This window comes from Vombatus ursinus, unplaced genomic scaffold (assembly GCF_900497805.2).
Source record: "Vombatus ursinus unplaced genomic scaffold, bare-nosed wombat genome assembly UNPS02014807.1, whole genome shotgun sequence".
Taxonomy (NCBI): Eukaryota; Metazoa; Chordata; class Mammalia; order Diprotodontia; family Vombatidae; genus Vombatus; species Vombatus ursinus.
Genome location: NW_020954585.1, coordinates 60,746,755 through 60,768,249, shown reverse-complemented (window position 1 = coordinate 60,768,249; position 21,495 = coordinate 60,746,755). Strand labels below are relative to the sequence as shown.

At 40.6% G+C, this 21,495-nt stretch overlaps 1 protein-coding gene and 1 non-coding gene across 4 annotated transcripts in view; both read left to right on the top strand.

Annotated features, from left to right (window-relative positions):
- The first annotated feature begins 12,145 nt into the window (after positions 1 to 12,145).
- On the top strand, positions 12,146 to 12,227 carry TRNAL-AAG. The gene has a single exon. It is a non-coding gene; the product is annotated as a tRNA-Leu (tRNA).
- A 382-nt stretch (positions 12,228 to 12,609) lies between these two features.
- Positions 12,610 to 21,495, top strand: part of LOC114051924 (DNA-directed RNA polymerase III subunit RPC5) — a 32,970-nt gene continuing 24,084 nt past the window's right edge. The window contains exons 1-5 of one of the 3 annotated variants that reach the window (XM_027874329.1): positions 12,610 to 12,767; positions 14,527 to 14,606; positions 19,225 to 19,303; positions 19,441 to 19,491; positions 21,205 to 21,282. In XM_027874329.1, coding sequence (XP_027730130.1) covers positions 19,268 to 19,303; positions 19,441 to 19,491; positions 21,205 to 21,282 — 165 coding nt within the window. In that variant the 5' untranslated portion in view covers positions 12,610 to 12,767; positions 14,527 to 14,606; positions 19,225 to 19,267. Of the gene's footprint in view, positions 12,768 to 13,351; positions 13,456 to 14,526; positions 14,611 to 19,224; positions 19,304 to 19,440; positions 19,492 to 21,204; positions 21,283 to 21,495 lie in introns of those variants that run through there. The other 2 variants (XM_027874330.1, XM_027874331.1) reach the window with 2 other exon arrangements.

Sequence of the window (21,495 nt, the reverse complement as noted above, 5' to 3'; positions counted from 1 at the left end):
AAATAAATAAAATACATCTCCACTGATAAAAATGTAATTTTCAGCTCCCTAGTTCCATTTATAGTCCATTGAGAGCTGTATTTCAACTAAGGGAAAGACTTGTTTTTTCATACTCAGCTAATTCAGTTTGTTCACACATGGTCACACTGAAATTTATCTTTGCTTATCCAGTCTTCAGAGACTGCAAATTAATAGTACAAATAAAATTTCAGGGCAAATGTTTTAAAAATATGGATAAGAACAAACTTATCATTTATTCTGAAGCACTTTAGTAGTATCCATCTCCATGGAAATAAGTGATATGCTAATTACAAAGCATTTTTATCTATTCATTGAAGAATGTTCTCTGAGGAATACTACTGGAAAACACTTTTGTTGGTCTGGTTTGAGTTGCTGTATGTCCTTGAAAGTAATAAAAATTCATTTCTTAAAAAAAAAAGTTTGTAATTCAGAATTTTTGCTAATTAAGCCTACCACCAGATTATTGAACTTTTACTTAATGGATGGGTAACAGATGTGTTATCTGGCCACTAGCGTGATGTGACTGTTCTTTCCCTTCTCTTTCTGAAGGTAGATTATAAAATTAATTTAGAGGCAATCTGGTGTAGGGGAAAAGTGTTAGAATCCATGTCAGGTTTAAATTCTTTACCACTAAGTAGTTGCGACCATGAACAAATCACTTTACTTATGAGGTAGCTAGGTAGTGCTATAGATAGCGTGATGCCTGGAGTTGGGAATACCCAAGTTCAAGTGTGGCCTCAAATTGTGTGATCCTGGCTAAGTCACTTTCCCCTGTTTGCCTCAGCTTTCTCATCTCTAAAATAGGAATCATAATAGCACCTACCTCCCAGATTGTGAGGATCAAATGAGATAATTATAAAGCACTTGCCCTATATAAATGTTAGTTATTACTACTTTCTCTAAACCTCCATTTCCATATCAGTAAATTGAGGTTAAAAATACATGTAGTATAGGTAAAACCTGGTTGTTGTGAGTATCCAATGAGATTAAAGCACTATATGAATCTAGTATTATTATTTAGGGTTAAGGACTGAATCTTCATATCTTTCGTATGTATCATCCAGCTTTGTACGAAATAGGTGCCCAATATATTCCAGGTGAAGGAAGAAAACTGAGAACCCACACTTCACCTTCCTCTTCAGATCAAGTCTTAGGTTTCCTCTCTTGCTCTCCCAGTCACAGTGGTACCTTACTCAGGATCAGGGGTTAAAAATAAGTAGCCTTACATTTCCTTGAGGTTTTAGAGACTTGGGGAGTTTAAGCACAAGTTTCATTCAAAGCCCTTTTTTGCATGTTCTTTCAAAGTCTTTCTGTGTTCAAAAGCTGCCTTTCTAAAGAGGTAGAAGAATTCACTCCACTTTAAAAATTCCAATCTTTTAAGGTCAAGTGGCTTGCATTTCTAACCAGATGATTGCTTGCAGCCTGGCTATTATAGGAAAAACAAACTAGAAAATACCACCTCTCACAAAGACCCTGGACCTAGAGAATTGAAGGGGAATTTTACAGGTCGCCCAATATCAACCTCCTTATTTTACAAATGAGGAAATTGAGGTCCAGAGTGGTTCTAATGCTAGTTCATGGGGAAAGGGACGTGTAATTTGTTTCTGCTGGGGTCAATTCTGGAGAAAACTAGGAGGTGATTTGAGCCCATGAAGTAAATTGAGTCTGATTACCATTCAATGGGGGCAGCTAGGTGGCAAGTTAGATAAAGTGCCAGACCTGGAGTTAGGAAGACTCATCTTCCTGGATTCAAATTTGTCCTCAGACATTTACTAGTTATGTGACTTCTGGGCAAATCACTTAAGCCTGTTTGTCTCTGTTTCCTCATGAGTAAAATGATCTGAAGAAGGAAATGGCAAACCACTCCAGTATCTGCCAGGCAAATCCCAAATGGGGTCATGAAGAGTCAGAGACAACTGAATAACAAAAGCATTCAATGGCCTGACTTGGCTGAATACTAAGTAAATAAATAGATAGATAAATAAGTAAACGAAGGAGCTTTTCAAATGCATCACGAATAACAAAATAAAAGTACAGTGATTCTGGCTGTTGAAGTCTATTTCTCCTTCAGGAGTTGGGGCTGGTGGGAGGGAGGGAGAGAAAGATACAGTACCATGAAATTAACTACCTAAGTGAACTCCAACAAATAAAGGTAAGGATTGGCCCTTCTTAATACTTGTTTGCCATCTTAATTTCATCCTGGCACAGTTTTCTTACATTACACAGGTATGCTCAGCTTGTGTTGGGAGTAGTGTGGCAAAAATGGGCATCCGATAAGGTCAGCTCATTCCTTCTATTTCTTACTCCTGTCAGGCAAGCATTCTAAGACCACCTGGATCCTTTATGTCTGGGAAGATGTCTGGGAAGTACGGTATTTGGTCGTTGGTTTGTCCCTCCCAGGTTCTGATTCATCCCTCTGAATAAAGTCACTTCTTTCACCACTTTCCTTGTGTTTCCTGAAGCCAGCAAGTTGCTCCATTTTATCATGATTCTTTTCTGGTCCTCTATAGGGTCAGAATTTAATGAACCAAGTAAATAAAAAGCAGTGATTTTTTTTAATGGAAGTTACCCATTTTATCCAATTTGGAAGGCTTCCTTTTGCATCTGAAATTTGATCCAGAACATTTGTTCCTCCTCTTAGCATAAGAGATTTGTCTGGCATGTCAGTTTTCAAAACCCTCAGTGACTCTTTAGCACCCATAGGAGATAATACAAACCACTTAAGTCCCTCAGTGATTTGACCTCCAACCTATTTTACAGCCTCATTTGATCTTATTCCTCCACAGTAATGGTTCTCAAAGTGTAGTCTGGAGATCCCTGAGATCCTTTCAAGGGCTCATAACTATTTTCATAATAATACTAAGATGTTATAATTCCTAATATGGTAAATATCTATAGCTATAACCAACATAGCAGAGGTGGGAGGTCTGCAAGTGTTGCAAATGGCACATATATCAATCAAGCAGTTATGTTGATTTTTTTCCTCTTAGTCTTTAAAAAATGCTATTTGTTATATAGAATGGTTCTCAGGGAAGGAGAGGAATACTAGGGAAAACAATGATGAGACAAAAACAAAACAAAAAAACAACCCAAAATCAATGAAAACATATTTTGGGGAAAAAAAAGTGTGGAGTGGTCCTGAGACCAAAAAAGTTTGAGAACCACTGCCTTACACGAACAACCAAACTGGACTACTGGTTGTATCCCCCACATCTGTCCTGCATTCTCCAACTTCAGTGCATTTTCTCAGACACTGTGTGGTCCTAGGCAAATCATTTAGCTTTGTGCCTCAGTTTCCTCATCTGTAAAATGGAGTTGGGCTCAATGGACTCTAAAGTCCCTCTCAGCTTTTAATCTGTGGTCCTATTAATGTATGCTCTTCACTTCCCTCTCTACTTGTTCAACTAAAATAATTCAAGAAATATGAAGTACCTACTGAACCTACTGAAACCTTTAAAGGAAGTCTCAAGGTACAACTCAGGGCATGACCTCCTCTAGTACAGACTTCTCTGCTCCCCCTAGCTGGAAGTGATCTTTCCTCAAATTGTTTTACAGTACTCTGAATTTCCCTTTTGGCCTTATCACATTCCAACTTTTATCATATTTCTAGCCATCCTCCTCTCTACTCTCAGGTCCTCTACCGCGGTTCAGGCCTTCATAACCTTTTGCCTGGATATTAACTTCCTCATTAGTCTCCCAGCTTCCAGGGTCTTCCTCTTTCCAATCCATCCTCCACATAGCTGCCAGATCAATAGTCCTAAAGCACAGGTTTCACTAGTCTTCTGCTAGTGAAGCTTCAGTGGATTCCTATTGCATTTAGGATAAAATAAAAACTCTTTAATTTGGCATTTTTGTTGTTCAATGATTTCAGTCCTGTCTAATGCTTTGTGACCTCTTTCGGGGATCTTGGCAGAGATACTGGAGTGGTTTGCCATTTCCTTCTCTAAATGAGAAACTGAAGCAACTGGATTTAAGTGACTTACCCAAGGCCACACAGCTAGTAAGTGTTTGAGGTCACATTTGAACTCAGAACTCTCGGTCTTGCACTCTATCCACTTCACCACCTACCTGCCGTAGTTTGGCTTTTAAACCCCTTCATATCTGACTCTGAACTATTTTTCCAGACTAATCTCACATTACCTTGTGGGACATAAGTCTGTTTCAGCCAGACTGGCCCACTTCTTGATCCCTGTTAAAGACATCCTATATCTCTTCCTCCTTGCCTTTGGCACAAGCTGTCTCATATGCATAGGATGCTCTTCCTCCTTATCTGTGCTTCATAGCATCCTCATAGAATCAAATCACGGTTCAGGTGGCACTTCCTACAAAGGCCATCGCTGATCCCATTAGTTTCTAGTACCTCACCCTCCAAGAAAAACTATTTTGAATTTATTTTGTATGTGTCTTACTTATATTTACTTGTTATGTCCTTGTAAACTCCTTGAGGGAAGAAACTTTTATTTTTATCTTTGCAAGCCCAGAATATAGCACAATGCCTGGTACCTAGCAGGTATTCAATAGATGCTTATTGAATTAGATGTGTGTGCATGTGTTGGAATTAGCTCTTGCCAGCTTTCCTGAGCTGATTGTTAAAATTTCAGTGTGAGTAGTATTTGCAACTCAGAAATTGGAAATCTGCACAAATCTGGGCTTGATCTATTGTTTTGTTGATTGTCTAGGCTTAAGAAAGTATTAATAATGCATATTAAACCTAAAAGTATATGTGAACATACATTTCCCCCACACCCGCTCCCCAGCCCAGTTGTTAAACATTTACTGACACACCCTAGTATTGCTCTATAAACATTTCTTGAGTTCCACAGGAGTGCCTTAGAAGGTTCAAGGGATAAAGTCGTCACCAGACTGTAGGCCTGATGACTGTATGCTAATAATGAAAATAACAATAACTAGTACTTACATATTGCTTTAAAATTTGCAAAATGCTTTACATCTTTGAGCTTCACCACACCCCAACTCCTATTAGACTTCAAGTTCTAATAAGGACAATTCAAGTCAACAAATATCTATTGGGCAAGTACTATTTCTTTCTACTCCTGGGGCCCTTCACATAGTGGGTATTTAAATATTTGTTGAAATGAATTTGTTAGTATAGACAGGTAGTTCTCACAGTGAAGATAAATATGTTTAGAAATCTCTCAACCTTACAAGTGTTATCATTCACTAATCCAGCATGGAAAATCTGACTGATAGCTCAGGAGTCCTTATCCTGGGATCTGTGAGTATTTTAACAATACTTTGAAAATTTTACTGAAAAAAAATTTGGTTTCTTTTGTAATCCAATGTGTTTTATACATTTAAAAACATTATTCTGAGAATGGATCCACAGGTTCCATCAGACTGCAAAGGGGTCCATGACACACACACAAAAAAAATTAAGAACCCCTGCTCTATTTTTTTGTGTTGGCAAAGAATAGGAAATTGATGAGATGCCTATCAATTGGGGAATGGTTGAACAAGTTGTGGTATATGTTTATAATGGAATACTACTGTGCTATAAGAAATGATGAGCAGGATGGTTTCAGAAAAACCTGGGAAAATATACATGAACTAATGCAAAGTGAAGTGAGCAGAACTAGGAGAACATTGTACATAGTAACAGCAATACAGTACAATTATCAACTGTGAATGACTTAGGTACATGCAATAATACAGTGATCCAAGACAAAGAACTTATGATGAAAAATGCTATCTACCTCCAGAGAAAGAACTGATGGAATTTGAATGAAGATCAAAGCATACTTTTTAAACTTTCTTTATTTTTCTTGAGATTTTTGTCGTTTTTTTTGGCAACATGGCTAATTTGGAAATTTTTTAATGACTCTATATGTATAATCTATATCAAATTGCTTGCTTTCTCAAGGAGGGGGGAAGGGAAGGGGAAAGAATAGGAGGGAAGAGGGAAGGAGGGAGAGAGAGAACTTGGAACTCAACATTTTGAAAAATCTTGTTAAAAATTGTTTTTACCAGTAACTGAGGGAAAAAAATTTAACTAATTAAAAAAAGGAACCTCTGCTTTAATCCAATGGTCAAAGCACTGATTCACTTCCAGAACTTCAAAGACTTCACTGGACTAGAAGGGATCTCTAGGAAAGGGTAACTAAGGGGAAAACTTAGCCATTGAAGATAACAGGATTCCTGTGAGACAGGCAGAAAACATAATATTCTATATTCTGGGCCCTTTTCTATCAAAGATAAGCCCACTTAGGAGAAATTTTCTCTTCTATTGGTTTTTTGTTTATTTATTGTTTTTTTTTTCCCTTTGGTTGGGTCTTAAATGTGTCAGTATCACAGATTCAGGGATTTCAGAGGTGAGTCACAGTAACAGTGGCACTTTGTTAGAGTGGTTGTTAGAGTTCCTGACTTCACTTACCCTCAGAGACTGTTCATCTCTTTGAGCCACAGTTTCCTTATGTATAAAATAAGGAGGTTGACTTAGATAACCTCAAAGGTCACTTCTGGGGTAACTAGGTGGCACAGTGGATAAAGCCCTGGACTTGGAATTAGGAAGACCTGAGTTCAAATCAAACCTCAGACACTTACTAGCTGTGTGGCCCTGGGACAAGTCATTTAACTCCTATTTGCCTTAGTTCCTCATCTGTAAAATGGGGGCACACCGGAGAAGGAAATGCCAAACCACTCCAGTATCTTTGTCAAGAACATTCCATGGACAAAAATCTACAGGGTCACAGAAATAGGGTGTGAGTGAACAACAACAACAAAAATCCCTTCCATACTATTGGGCTCTCAGAAAAACCTGGAAAGACTTGAATGGACTGATGCAAAGTGAAATGTATTGTGTACAAAGTAACAGCAATATTGTAAGATAATCCGCTGTGAACGACTTAGCTATTCTCAGCAATACAATTCTAAAGGACTTAGGATGAAAAATGCCATCCATCCCCAGAGAAAGAACTGATGGTATCTAAAAACAAATTGAAGCATACTTTTTTTAACTTGATTTTTCTTGAGTTTTTTTGTTTATATTTTCTTTCACAAGACGACTATTATCGATCTGTTTTGCATGACTACACACGTATAACCTATATTGAATTACTTACCTTCTCAATCTGGGGGTGGGGAAGGAGGAAGGGAGAGGATGTAGAACTCAGAATTTTAAAAATGAATGTTAAAAGTTGTTTTTACATATAACTGGGGAGAAATAAATACTAAATAAAATTTGGAAAAAAAAGGGAAAAGGTCCCTTCCAACTCTATGATCTTACACAAAACTAAGCTTTTACACCTGTGTATTTTCAATTTTTTACCTATTCCAATCTATCTTCTACTCTGTTGACAAAATTATCTTCCAAATACACAGGTCTGCCTTTGTCCCCCACCCCCGACTCAATCTCCAGTGGCTCCTTGTTTCCTCCAGGATCAAATACAAAATAAAATCATTTCTTTGTCATTTAAAGCTCTTCTCAACCTGGTCTCAAGTTCACTGCTTGTTTCTGTAATAATCATTTGAAGGACGCTATAGGATAGGAGGAGAGTAGAGGAAAAAGCAGGGAAATTGAAAACTAAAGCGTTAGATTTAGTCAGAAATGATGCCAAAGAATTCCATTTGATTTACGTGGTGGTTGGGTTTTTTTAAGCAATATTTCCCTCATATAAATTGAGACATGTTGGTAAGAGCTAGGCAGCACAATAGACTGAGCTGGGCCAGAAGAGTTCAAATTCAGCCTCAGATGCTTACTAGCTGTGTGACTCCGAGCAAGTCATTTGACCTTTGTTTTCCTCTATTTCCTCAACTTTATTTTTTATATTTCTTTTTTTTAAAAAAAATCATTTACCTATATATCTATTCCTTCAACTTTAAAATGGAGATAAACTTATCTCCTAAGGTTGTTGTGAGCATCAAATGAGCTAACATTTGCAAATCATTTAGCACAGTGCCTGACCTTGTAGTAGGTACTTAATAAATGCCCATTTCTTTCCTTCCTTGTCTTGCTTGACCTAAATAGCAAAATTGCCCAAACTGGGTTTTCCCTTACTACATCTGGGATTGGACTATCACAAGGTTGGGATGAAGCAGGTCATGTCTCTGCTGTGGGCATTCTTGCCTGCATGGTGACAGTGATGCCTAATTATGGTGATTTGTGCAACTATTATATTTCATGCCAATTCCAAAACAGGTAAGTCAAGTCCTTGCCCTCAGAAACTCCTAAAGAGCTCAGAAGCAGCCTAAGAAGCTAGAATATAGTGTGAATATACCCAGAGAAGACTGGGACAGGAATAATCTCTGGTATTATTCCCACAGCTCAAAATCAAAAGAATATGTGCAATTACACCCCCCTGTTAAATGTTTAACAATCTGCTCTCTGAAAAAATACACATAGGACATATTTTTAAGTTTAATTTTCAGTATTAATATTTTCTCCATCATTTTCTTAAGTTTGGATAATCAGTAAAACAATAGATCAAGACCTAAAATGTAGCATTTGCTGATTTCTGAGGCATAAATTGTCATATTGAAAATTTAAATTCTAACTAGCTCCAGCACACCCCTGCAATGACCCCTATCTTCTCTGTTCTCCCTACCTTTATCACCAGAGCCTCCCCTAGATACTTTTCTTCAATAAAGCAAGTTTAGCAAAGACCAGGATTCTTGCTCTGACTGGCCTACTGAGCACAGGGAACTCTGCCTAGATCCTACTCAAGCTTTACCCCAAACTCATCCTATGGAGTGACGTCACCCTCCTACATCCTCTGGCCTCTGCCTCATTGTTGGCTTGAGAAATTTCAGCGTGATCGTTTCAAACAGGTCTGTGAAATTGGGTTAATGATGTAGGCCAACTAGAGCTTAATCAGGCCTCTGGGAAGCTCTACCTTGTGGATCTCAGCTCCTTTCAGGTAGGGTGACTAGTTTCAGCCTGGCTAAAATCTAGGTGAAATATGGGGATCATATGTGTACATGTAATTTTTATTTATCAAGAGTTTGCAGGCTTCAAAGGGCTATAAAACTGTGCATACCCTTTGACCCAGCAATACCACTTTGATAGACTTAGCTCTTATCAGCAATGCAAGTATCTAAGAAAATTCCGAAAGACTCATGATGGAAAATTCTATTCACATCCAGAAAAAGAATTATGGAGTCTGAATGCAGATCGAAGTATATTATTTGTTCTCTTTTTTTTTTGTTTCTTCTTTCCTGTGGTTGCTCTCATTGGTTCTAATTCTTCTTTACAATATGACTAATGTGAAAATATGTTTAATAAGAATGTATATGTAGAGCCTATATCAGATTGCATGCATGCTGTCTTGAGGAGGAGGAAGGGGGAGAAGAGGGAAGGGGGAGGAGGGGGAAGGGGGAGGGGGGAGGAGGAGGGGGAGAAAATTTAGAACTCAGAATCTTGTGGAAGTGAATGTTGAAAACTAAAAATAAATTTTTAAAAGTATGCTTAAAATAAAAAAATAAAAAATAATTTGCAGGCTTATATATTTCTTGAAGGCAGGAATTGTTTCCTTTTTGTGCTTGTATACCCAGCACCTAGTACAGTGACTGGAACATAATAGGAACTCAATACAAACTTGTTGGATTGAATTGGAATTGGAAATATATATGTATATGTATATGTATATATATATATATAATATACACATATATATACATACACACCTCTGTGTGTATATATATGTATATATATATATGAAACATCCTTTCATAATACTTTGGAATACTCAAGCATTTATCAAGGTACCAACCAGGATATGGTACCATTATAATACTTCCTCATAATAATTAGCTCATTTTACACATGGGGGAAATATAATGGCCTCGAACATCCACTTGGTATCTTCTTTGTCCTGCCTTTGTTATCTCCCATTTAGTACTAGGGAATTTATTTAGATGAAAAGTTTTCAGTTCAGTCATAATTGCTCTCGAGTCCCAGTTAGGAAAATCCTTAACACTTGGGCAGAGGTTATACTCTCTGCCTGACCTTACATTTAAATCTAAATTAACCCCTGACTTCTTGCAGGTGAGGCAAAATTCAGTTTACTGGAAAAATTTGGGTAAGGAAACATCATATGATATTACAGTGACTGTGGATCAGCAGGCTTTGAGAAGAAAGTTGGCCCATAGCTGTCCTGTTCTGTGGATTTTCCTTAGCCGGGGCACCCCTCTCTGAGATGCCTGTTGAACCAATAACTCTCCTCCCCATTTCTTTTTCTGACATAGATTATTTCTTCCTTTGCCCTATTTGCTCCGAATCTCTGTCTCTTCTTGAGACAGCTGTTCCTCAAACAAGCTATCTCCCTGATGCTAAGACTTTTCACTGGCTGTCTCTCATACCTGGAATGCTGCTCCTCCTCCTCCTCTGTCTCCTGGCTTGCCTGGCTTTCTTCAAATTTCAGCTAAAAGTCAAGAAGCCTTTTCCTCATATCCCTCAATGCTAGTGCTTCCCTTCTGAGATTACCTTCAAATCACCTGCATATATATAGATAGATAGAATGTACATAGTTGTTTGCATGTTTTTTCCATCATTAGAATGAGAGCTCCATGAAAGCTAAATTTTGCACTTTTTCGCATAGGCTTACACAGCGTCTCACACTTAGTAAGTGCTCAAAAAATGCTTGCGTTTACGTCTTCCTTTCATGCAAATTGCTTAAGGAAGTCTCTAACACAATGGCTTTGATTGATTCAAGGAGGTCCTGTTCATGCCCTGTGTTCTGATTGTTTGATTCCATCAAAACGTATTTTCACCTAATCAAGGAACCAGAGCCAAATAGCATGGTTTCCACCTTACCCTTATTCCATCTCCCTTCCCAAATCAAATTAGAAGCTCATAGAGCAAGTCCTTAACTTTTAACTTAATTATTTTTATAGTTAAAGGCCTTCATATTTCTCCTTTCCTATGGCAATAACATTCCATTACATTCATGTGCTACAATTTGTAAAACAAATTTCCAAATCATAGTCTCTGTTTCCAGTTCTTTTCTACTGCAAAAAGTGCTGCTATCGATATTTTGATATATGAAAGCTTTCCCTCAGCCACCTTGCAGTGTCAGAGCCTTGGTATTTCTAGATCAAAGGCTATAGACATCCTGGTCACTTTTTCAGCATAGCTCCAAATTGCTTTCTAGCATGGTGGGATCAATTCACAGCTCGTTTGACAGTATGTTTAGTGTTCCTGTCTTTTCCTAGCCTCTTTAACATCAACTATTTCTGTCTTTTGTCATCTTCACCAGAAGTGAAACTTCAGAGTTATTCTAATTTAAATTTTTCTAATTGGTGATTTGAAGCAACCTTTCATATGGTGTTAATACTTTGCTATTGTCCTTTTGGGAATCCTAGGAAGATGTGTATGATTTGGGATAGAGTAAAGAAGTAGGAAGCTAGAAAACAATATACGTGACTATAGTAATGTAAATGGAAAACACTGTAAAATGTCACTGAAAGCAGCCCCAAAGAAGAGCTAAGAAAATATATACCTCCTGCACCCCTTCCTGAATCCCAGAGGTGGACGACTACGGCTGTGGAATATTGCAACTACCCACAGACGTGCTGGCTGATTGAATTGCTTGGTTTTTGCTGAATTGCATTTACCGCCTTTATGTCTTAATTTTTGTTTGCCTGGGTAAAGTGGAAGGGAAGGAAAGAGAAATAAGATTAGATAAAAACAAAAACAAAAGACGTTCATAAAAATATGATGATTTTTTTTTTAAAAAAGGAAGATATTTTTTAAATTTAAAAAAAGGAGCAATAAAAAAAAAGTCATCTTTACTAGATAGCTCAATTCATCGCGATAGTGTCAGTGTTCAACGCAATATCCAGTATATGCAAGGCTTTGGTCTTGTCACTGGGGATGCAAAAAGAAACAGTCTATGCCCTCCAGAAACTAACATTCCTGGGGAGAGGGTGGGGAAGCTAGGAGGGGAGATGTGGTTTAGACGTTTACTTCTTGAAATGCAGGAGACAAGACTGAGTGATGACATCCAGAAATTTATCTGGAGGCGGGTGAATTCTTCGGGGAAGCCCTGGCTCCTACTTTTGACTTGAATCTTAAATCGTCTCCAAAAAAAATAAAAAGAAAGAAAAAAGAGAGCGCGAAGTCTCACTGCAATAGATTGACTAGATCTCGGGAAACCACTTTCTCCATCGAGGTAGCGTGGCCGAGCGGTCTAAGGCGCTGGATTAAGGCTCCAGTCTCTTCGGGGGCGTGGGTTCGAATCCCACCGCTGCCAGAAATTAGCTTTTTGGTTCTCCCCAGTCCATTGCGCTTCAGCGCCACCCTGCGGCCTAGGAGAAGAAGTTATCCGTGGTAGGAAGGCGGGGAAGGGCGGTTACTCTCTAGGCACAGCGGTATTGGTGGAGAAGAAAGGAGAGGAATAGAGAGAAGGCGGGGAAAGAGGGAGGTGCCACGGCGCCATCTGCTGGTCCGGCGCGAAAGTACGGGTCGGGGAGTGGGGAACAGCTCTGCTCCGCTCCAGGGCGGGGCATTGTGGGTAAGAGGAAGAGCCAGGGGAGGGCCAAACTCCCCCCACGTGTCTGCTGGAGTTTTACCAGCAACATGGCTGCTGCCTGAGGGAGCCGGGCCCCCCGCCGCCGCCGCCCCTGCCCTTGCAGCCCCTGCCGCCCGCGGGGATCGCCGCCGCCTCTTCCTCCTACTCCTCCTCCTCCTCCTCCTCCTCCTTCTCCTCCTGCTCCTCCTGCTGCTGCTGCTGCTGCTCCTCCCCACCCCCCGCTTCCTCGCGGCCGCCCCCTCCCCGCCGTCCTCGGACCAGGTGAGTGAGCACTCTTCTCTGGTGGGCGCCGGGGGACATCCTCGGGGAGCGGCGCCGGTGCTGGAGGAGGCCCCGCGGCCGTGCTCGGGGGCTAGGCCCGGCCCGGCCCGGCCCGGAGGGGCCTCCTGCGGCTGCGCCCTGGAGGGCGGGCCTGAGGGGGGCCGGGAGGGCCTGGGGTGATTGGGGGAGCCGGAGCCAGGGCCCGGGCCCTTGCGGGACGTCGGGCCGTCTCGATCAGCCGGGGTGACTGCAGGGCTGGGGACGCGGCCGGTTGGCTCCCCTGCCGCCCTGCGGTTGGGGGTCCTCTCTGACCCCAGACCCCGGGGCGTTCCTGCTTCTGAAGCTCGGAGGCTGCGGGTGGGGCGGGGGCTCGGGGGGCAGGGTGGCCCTTGGAGTGGTCCAGTGGCCCGCGCCCCCGCCCTGCGGGTGGGGTTCGGAGCTGGCGAGGCCGAGTTCGCCCATTGAGCCAGCAGTGCCCGTGCCAGGCAGGTAATGGCAGAGGGCGGGGTGCCCCGAGGGCAACTCCAGGTGACCCGGCTGTGCCAGCCTCGCCTAGAGACACCTGTCTTTGAGAGAAGCGCTTCCTCCAGTAGGTTCCCAGTGTTTTCTCCACGGATGGTGACAGCTTGGAGCGGGCTGGGGCACACTTGACCAGCTGACCTGGGAAAGAAATGCCCATGCAAACGAAGTGAGTCAGAGTAGGAGACAAGTCAGCTTCAGAGGTAGTGTAGTACCCACCAGATGGTAGGGTAGAGAAGTGGAGGAGAAATCCCTTGGGGCAGCACCCCGGATCCTGTCTGGGGTGGGCTCCTTCGAGCTGAACTCAGGCAATCCCTGTCCTTGTTTGCCCTGATATCAATTCTGCCATCTTACCGTCCTTTTATTAAAGGATCAGCTTGGAATCATGGACTCTTACGTCAGGAAGTGGCCTTGGAATCTCTCTAATCTGATTCCCTCATTTTATTGAAAAGGAAACAGAGACACAGAAGAAGGGACCTGTTCAAAGTCATACAGCTCATTTGTGGCAGAACTCAGCTCTTGTGTCTTTCCATTTGCCGTCATTATTTCCTTTTGAACCCTAGAAGTTGTGTAATTGATGCTCCCCATCTGTTCAGCAGGTTCAGGCTGGTTCATTGGTGCACAGTGAACACTATATTAACTTAGATTTCATTATTTCTGGCCCCTCACTCCAAAGTACATGTACACATCTGCTCTTAACCTTCAAGAGCTATGTTTTGTCCAATCTCCGAGTTTGGGATTACTGACTAGTAATTAGTTCCCTGGGCCCGTTTCAGTTTTGATGATTACTTAAAAATATTTGCCTGGTTTTCAAGTGTTGAGTAATAGTAGAAATTCCTCATTCTTCACCCTCCCTAGCAAAGCATTTAGGTTTGTAAGTGAGAATCAGAGGAGACCGGGGCAAGATAATCTGACCTCAACTCTGGATCCCTGGCTTTTATGAGAATAGCAGGAAGAAGATCTACTTCCTTTCTTGAGATCTCAGCATCACTAAACCATAGCTTGCTCCATCTTTGGTATCGTGCTGTAAATTCTCCATTCATGGTAACTTAGAGTTGGCTTGGTTTCATTGCCTGACTAGTCTAAGCCTAAATCAAGTGACTGGAGCCCCAGACTAGAAGGGCAATGGCTTGGGTGTGAATTTCTGTGAGTTGCAGTGGATAGGATGTTCTGCGTTCTGTGTTTTGTGGTTTGTTTAGTTTTTTTTCTTAATTATTCTTCATGACTCTTTTTCTTTCAGTTGGTACTGACATTTGAGAGGGGTACCTGGTTGTTGGTGTACTGCTCCCAGGGCAAACCCACATCTGCCCATCTGGGCAGGTAGGTATGTGCTCTCCAGTCTTCCTCTGTCTCTTTAATATCCCTTTTGAGACAGTGTTCATGAAGCTGGGAAGGGCCTGTTTCTTTTGAATAAGGGGAAAAGACTTTAGCTTAGGCTTGCCTGGCTAGGATGGGTGGAAAAGTGGTCACAGAGGTGGTGCATTGGGTTGACTATGCAGGAGAAAGGTAAAAATATCCAAACATAAACCCAGAAAGAGAAGAGCAGAGGGGGTAACATTTTACCATTATATCTTCTTTCCTTTGGAGCACTTTACTCCCTATAGAAGTATGTGTAACGTACAATTGTGCACTTGATTTTATTTGGTCTTGTATTCTCTAGTTCATTCATTTCTTAAGTGCCAACTGTGAAGCTAAAAATAAAAAGGCAAGGTCTGTGTCCTCAAGGAGCTTACACTCCTTTTTGTAGATGATAAGACCTATATGTAGATATTTGACTGAGCTATGATTTTTTTCTATGTGGGTGCTCCCTCTGCCTCAGCAAATCTGTAATCCATCTGAGTTGATACGGCCAAAAAGTTCATCATCATATGGTCATACTGGTGATGCACCTCTCAAAACTTAGCTAGCCTTCTTTAAACAACAGCAGCAACAACAAACCCTCATATTTCCATTGATGCTTTTTCTTATCACAGCCATTTCCAGATAAACCATCCTATCCTTCCACCCAATGAGCCTTCTCTTATAATATTTAAACAAAAAGGTTAAGTAAAACTGATAGAGGAAACATGTCTGATAGCATTCCCAATGTTCTGCTCCCCTAGTCTCCCAGTTTTCCAAAGAAAAGAGGGAGGTGCACTTCCTCGCTCTTATCCAACACCAAGATTGAAGAGAAAATATAGTTCTGGCAAAACTAACCAATTTGACAACCAAGTATAACACGAGATGAGGCTTCCCACCCCATACCCATCATCCCCCACCTCTACTAGGGCTTCATACCCCACACCCATCATCCCCCCCACCTCTGCAAAAAAGGTGATAGCTTCATTCTCATCGTTTTGGGGAATAAGGTGTGGTTATAATTTCATAGCATTCAGTTTCAATAATTCTTTCACATTGACATTGACATTTATTTCCTTGGTTCTGTTTATATCACGTTGCATTAGTTCCTGTAAATATCCCCATACCTGTTTATATCACTTTGCATTAGTTCCTATAAATATCCCTATACCTCTCTGTATTTATGTTATTTATTGTTTCTTTCAGCACAGTGATATACCATTACATTCATGTACCACAACTTGTTTTAGCTCTTTTTCAATGAAAGGGCATCTACTTTGTTTCCAATTCTTTGCTACTGCAAAAAAAAAAAAAATGTGTCTGTAAATATTTTGGTGGATATGAGAGCTATTTTTTTTTTTATCATTGATATCCTTGGAGTATATGTCTGGCAGTGAGATCTCTGGCAAAAGGTGTGGATAGTGATAGATTTTTATTGATAGCTTTCTTTTTTACATCATCAACATTCCCCCTGCTTCTCTCCTTCCCACTCTCAGAGAGCCTTCTCTAATAACAAAGAATAAAGGAGAGGGTGGGGATGAGGAAGAGGAAGAAAAGGGAAAAAAAAAACCAAATTACCACATAAAAGACACTTGATATTATATGTAGCTTTCCCTTACATTCCATTACATCAGTGTATCATAATTTATTTAATTACCACTTATTGATGGGTACTTACTTAGTCTCAATTCTTAGCTATCACAAAAAATGCTTCTAGAAATATTTTGGAGTATATGGAACCTTTCTGTCAGTTATCTCCTTTGTTGTATGCTTAGGAGTGGATTCTCTGGGTCAAAGGGTAAAAGTGTTTTAGTCATTTTATTTGCAAGATTCCAAATTGCTTTTTGGAATGGTTAAACTAATTGATAGCTCTGTCAGCATTGTATTAGTGTGCCTGGATTTCTGCAGCCTCTGTCATTGACTATTTTCATGTTTTGTCATCGTTGCCAATTTGCTGAGTATAATGTGAAATTTCAGAGTTGTTTTGATTTGTATTTCTCTTAATATTAGTAGTTTAGAGAATTCCTTAATATGGTGGCTAATAATTTGTAATTTTTCTTTTGAGAACAAGCAATTTATTAAATGCTTACTATGTACCAGTTACTGGAGAAACAGATACAAAGAAAGAAACAATCTTTGAAGAGGAAACCACAAGTAAACACACATATATACAGTATAAATATAAAGAGAATAAATACAAAGTAGTTAAGTACAGGGTAGTTTGGGATGGAGAATACTAATAGTTGAGAGGATCGGGAAAGGTTTCATTTGGAAGTTGGTTCTTGAGTTGTATTTCTTTTTTTTTTTTTTCCCTTGCTAATTGGAGTTAAATGATTTGGCCAGAGTGGCACAGCTAGTGTTAAGTGTTTGGTCTGAGGCCAGATTTGAACTCAGGTCCCCCTGACTCCAGGTCCGGTGCTCTATCCATTGTGCCACCTAGCTGGCCCCTTGAGTTAGGTTTTCAAAGGAAGAGATTCTGTGAGGCAGAGAGAGGTGAAGAACAAATGCATTGTAGGCCTGAAAAATGATCAATGTTCCCTGTATATCTATGATATTAGACCCTTATCAGAGAGTTGATTTGAAGACTTTTTGAAGGTGTTTCATGGGGTACAATCACTCTGTATTGTCTTCCCTTCCCTTGTTTCTCTGAATTCATTGTATTTGTAATTTGGCCTAGTGCTGAACTATTCCATTGAATTCATATGCCACAGTTTGTTCAAACATTCCCTAGTTGATGCACACTCAGTTTTCTCTTAATACAAAAAGTACCATTGTGAATATTTTGGTGTATATATGATCTTACATTGTGTCTTTGGTATCCTTGGGCTATCATGCCTAGCAGTGGGCTCTTTGCATCAAGGGGTAGCTAGCGTGTTTATCACATGACAGACTGCATCTGCTGTCACAACTTGTCCAATGTGATAGGGCTAGAGTTTGTACCTAGCTGCCAAGGTCTTTGAAAAATCAGGATGGTGTTCATGACATAACAGGGCATTAGAACAGGGCTTTAAGAGAAATATTAAACTAGGACAAGTACGTTTTAGGGGGTTCAGTGCTTTATGACATCAGATGAAGAAGAGATAATTTCCAGCTAGGAAAGAATCAGGGAAGACTTCAAGAAGATGAAGCATTTGAGCTGGGCCTTGAAGGATAGGTGGAAGGGTTTTGTGTGTGTACAACTTGTCTACTCTCCTATCCATCCTCAGTGCAACTGTCAAAGTGATAGTCCTCTTTTTAAAAATGAGGATATCTTTGAGGTTTTTTTTACATCACTTTCATTTTCAAATATTTCACTCTATTTCCCCTACCACCACCACTTGTGAGTTTGTAAGAATAAAAAGAAAGGGGAAACAAGCAATTTAGCAGCACTAAACAAAAGATCCACGTCTGACAACATAGGCATTCTTCTTTGGTTATTATGTTTACATAGCATTCAGTTTTGTTTTATTATTTTCATTTATGTTGTAGTTACAATGTATGTTGCTTTCTGGTTCTGCTTTCTTCACCTTGCATCAATTCATATAAACCTTCCTATTCTTCTGAATTTTTCACATTCATTATTTCTTTTTTTTGTGAGGCAATTGGAGTTAAGTGACTTGCCCAGGGTCACACAGCTAGTAAGTATCGAGTGTCTGAGGCCAGATTTGAACTCAGGTTCTCCTGACTCCAGGGCCAGTGCTCTATCTGCTGCTCCAACATTCATTATTTCTTATGGCACAGTTATATCCCATGACATTTTTCTTGCCATTGCTTAGCCATTCTCTACTCAGTGAGCCTCTACTTCTAGTGCTTTTATTACTATGAAAAGTCCTGCTTATGAATATTTTGATGTGCATGGGACCTTTTTAATCTATCAAAGTAATCTTCCTAAAGCACAGGTCTAATGTATGTGTCTCTTTTGTATTCAAGAAATTCCTGTACCTCTCAATCACTTTTAGGATTAAATGGAATTAAACCCTCTGTTTACAGTTTAGATCGAGCCTACCTTTCTAGCTGTATTCATGTGCTTCCTCATGCACAATATTCCATCTCCTGTCTCAGTTCCTGTTCCTCACATGTGATGCCCTGTCTCCTGGCTTTGTACCTATGCCTATTGTGCCTTTGTACCTATTTGCATACTATGTATGCAAAGCATAGTATGTCACCTGTACCTAGAAGGCACTTATTCCTCATCTTACCTCTTAGTAGCTCAGCTCAGGAGTTACCTCTTACATGAGACCTTTCCCCATCCATGTCACTCCTCCCTGCCCTGTTAGTTTGTATTTACCATGTATGTACTTTGTATTTACTTAACATAAATACATGTGGTTTCTCTTGAAAGAATGTAAGCTTCTTGAGAGTAAGGACTGTTTCATTTTTGTACTTGGCATATAGCAGGAGATTAATCAATCCTTGTTGATTGATTGTTGTCTCCATAGCTAGCATGTAAGATATTTAAGGGCAAAGATAGTATCTCCCCATTTCCCCTCATCCCCCCAACACAGTTCTGACACATAGCAGAACTTCACAATCATTTATTGATTTGACTTGGTCAGGCCTGAGTGAGTAGGAAAGAGTACTTGACTTTTTCCTAAAGCTAAACAATTTCCCTCTTTTTCAGTTTGTGCCCCCAGAAGGACTGGCTTTTGTTTGCCCATCCTAGTATGGCCAATGAAGAAAATGATCCAGTTGTACAAGAGGTAAATTGGGCATGGTGCATGGAGTATCCCTCCCTGCTTCTTGTAGGAGGTGAACCCCTCTCTCACCATCATATGCATTTGTTTAGTCTCTGAGTGCCCTGGATTGGTAAAGTCTTTTGTTATCTTTCTCTCTTCAGATTGATGTATACCTGGCCAAAAGCCTTGCAGAGAAGCTCTACCTATTTCAGGTAATTATAGGAATTGAAGTTTTGAAAATTATGTGGAGGAAGAAAGCTATAAAATGTTGCCTTAAAAGTGTGATCATACACCAGCCTTGAGTGTAATTTTTATGCTCTTCAAAGCACATGGTGCCTTGAAATCTTAGGCTCTTTTTGTTTGTGTGCGCAGGTGGCTAGGCTATTGTTCTCTCTTTTTATAAAAGAAAATTGAACCTTTGGGGTTGCCTGCTAGGTCAGTGGCAGAACTTTAGTTAGAACTCAAAGACCCCACTCTCTTTGCTTGAGAAGGGCCAGCATCAGTGCTCAAGCATGGTATGAGAGGTACTGAACACAGAAGGTATAGGATTGGGGGTGGAGGTGGTACTGGATTGAATTGTTAAAGTAAAAGGTACCCTTGCTGGAAGCTGCTTCTTACTATCTCTTCTATTCCTTTCACTCTACTTCCCCTTCTGGATTCCCAGTGCTCAGCCTATTATTTGGGATGGCTATAAGCCATGGTTTCAGGAAGTGGCAGCTCAGTTGTCTTGTTGTTTGAGTGAAGTTTTAGAAAATAACTCTTGTTTCCTCATCCTGGGATTTAGTTGTCCTAAGATGGCTTCTACCTTTGGTTCCATGTAGGGTAGTGTGTTTATCAGACTATAGGCTTTGTAAGACCTCATCCAGACTGGAGAAACTAGGCAGTGAACTGAAAATAGTGTTAGTTATTTCTTTGAATTAGTGCATCTACTTTGATTCATTGTTCTACTTTATCCTCACAATAACTTTATGAGGTAGGTAGGGTTGGTATCACCATTTTGCAAATTAAAAAAAAAAATAGACCCAGAGAGATTAAGTGTTATATCCAGGTGTCATACAGCTGGTTCATAGCATTGTTAAGGTGAGAACCCAGGTTTCCTAGTATCTAACCCAATGCTTTTCCCCAAAACTAGACCCCTGTGGTTGAGAAAAGTTGGGAGAGGAGCAGCTAGGTGGCACAGTAGATAGAGCACTGGCCCTGGATTCAGGAGGACCAGAGTTCAAATCCGGCCTCAGACACATAACACTTACTAGCTGTGTGACCCTGGGCAAGTCACTTAACCCCATTGCCTAACCAAAAACAAAAAAGAAAAAGAAAGAAAAGTTGGGAGGCATTCTGGATTGCTTTATTTTGTGCCAGCTGATTTGTGCCCTTTCATTTTCCTTCATTGTGAATCATGGTAGTGTTCTGATCCTGCCATCATTGAAGTTGTGGCTACAAGGGCCCCAGGATATAAATAGCAATTCTCTGGGTCCAGGCCAGGGGCAGGTTTCATACATTGGTCATGCAGAAAACATGTACCCATTGTCTGTAAGAAAGTAAATGAAGTTGAAGAGAAGTAAGGCTTTGCACTAATGAATAAAGGATTCACTATATCACATCATGTACCACTAGGACCTCCCAGATCATTGTAAAATAATTTACTTTTTAAACTTTCCCTGCTGAGATTCTAGATTGTGGTAGCTATGGAGCTGGGGGTGGGGGTGGGGTTGTTGAAGACTTAGTAAGAGGTAGTGTTTACTCTTTTCTGTCTTGACTTTCCCTTTTCCTTAGTGCCACAAGGAGTTTCCTGTTTCTCCCCAGCCCAAGTTTTTCAGCCTAATTTGGGGGTGGTAGAATGGTGGTAGTGGTGGTGGTGGTGGTGGTTGGGTGGCAAGGAATGAAACTGGAGAGGTAGCTCACCGTTTCGTATTTTCCTTCTATAGTACCCTGTCCGCCCAGCCTCGATGACATATGATGACATCCCTCACCTGTCAGCCAAAATTAAACCAAAGCAACAAAAAGTAGGATTATGCCATTTGGTTATATTTTGGGAAGGTGGGGAGGAAATTGGAGAAGAGAGTGGAAGCTAAAGTTGGATGTAGAGGGAGGGTCCAGATTTGGGAGGAGAGGATTCAGGAGAGAAAGAAAAGGCAACCCCAGGATAGGACCCTGACTTGCAGGATAGGACCCTGACTTGGGGGTTAGGGAGGAAGCACATTAGCAAGAATCCTGAG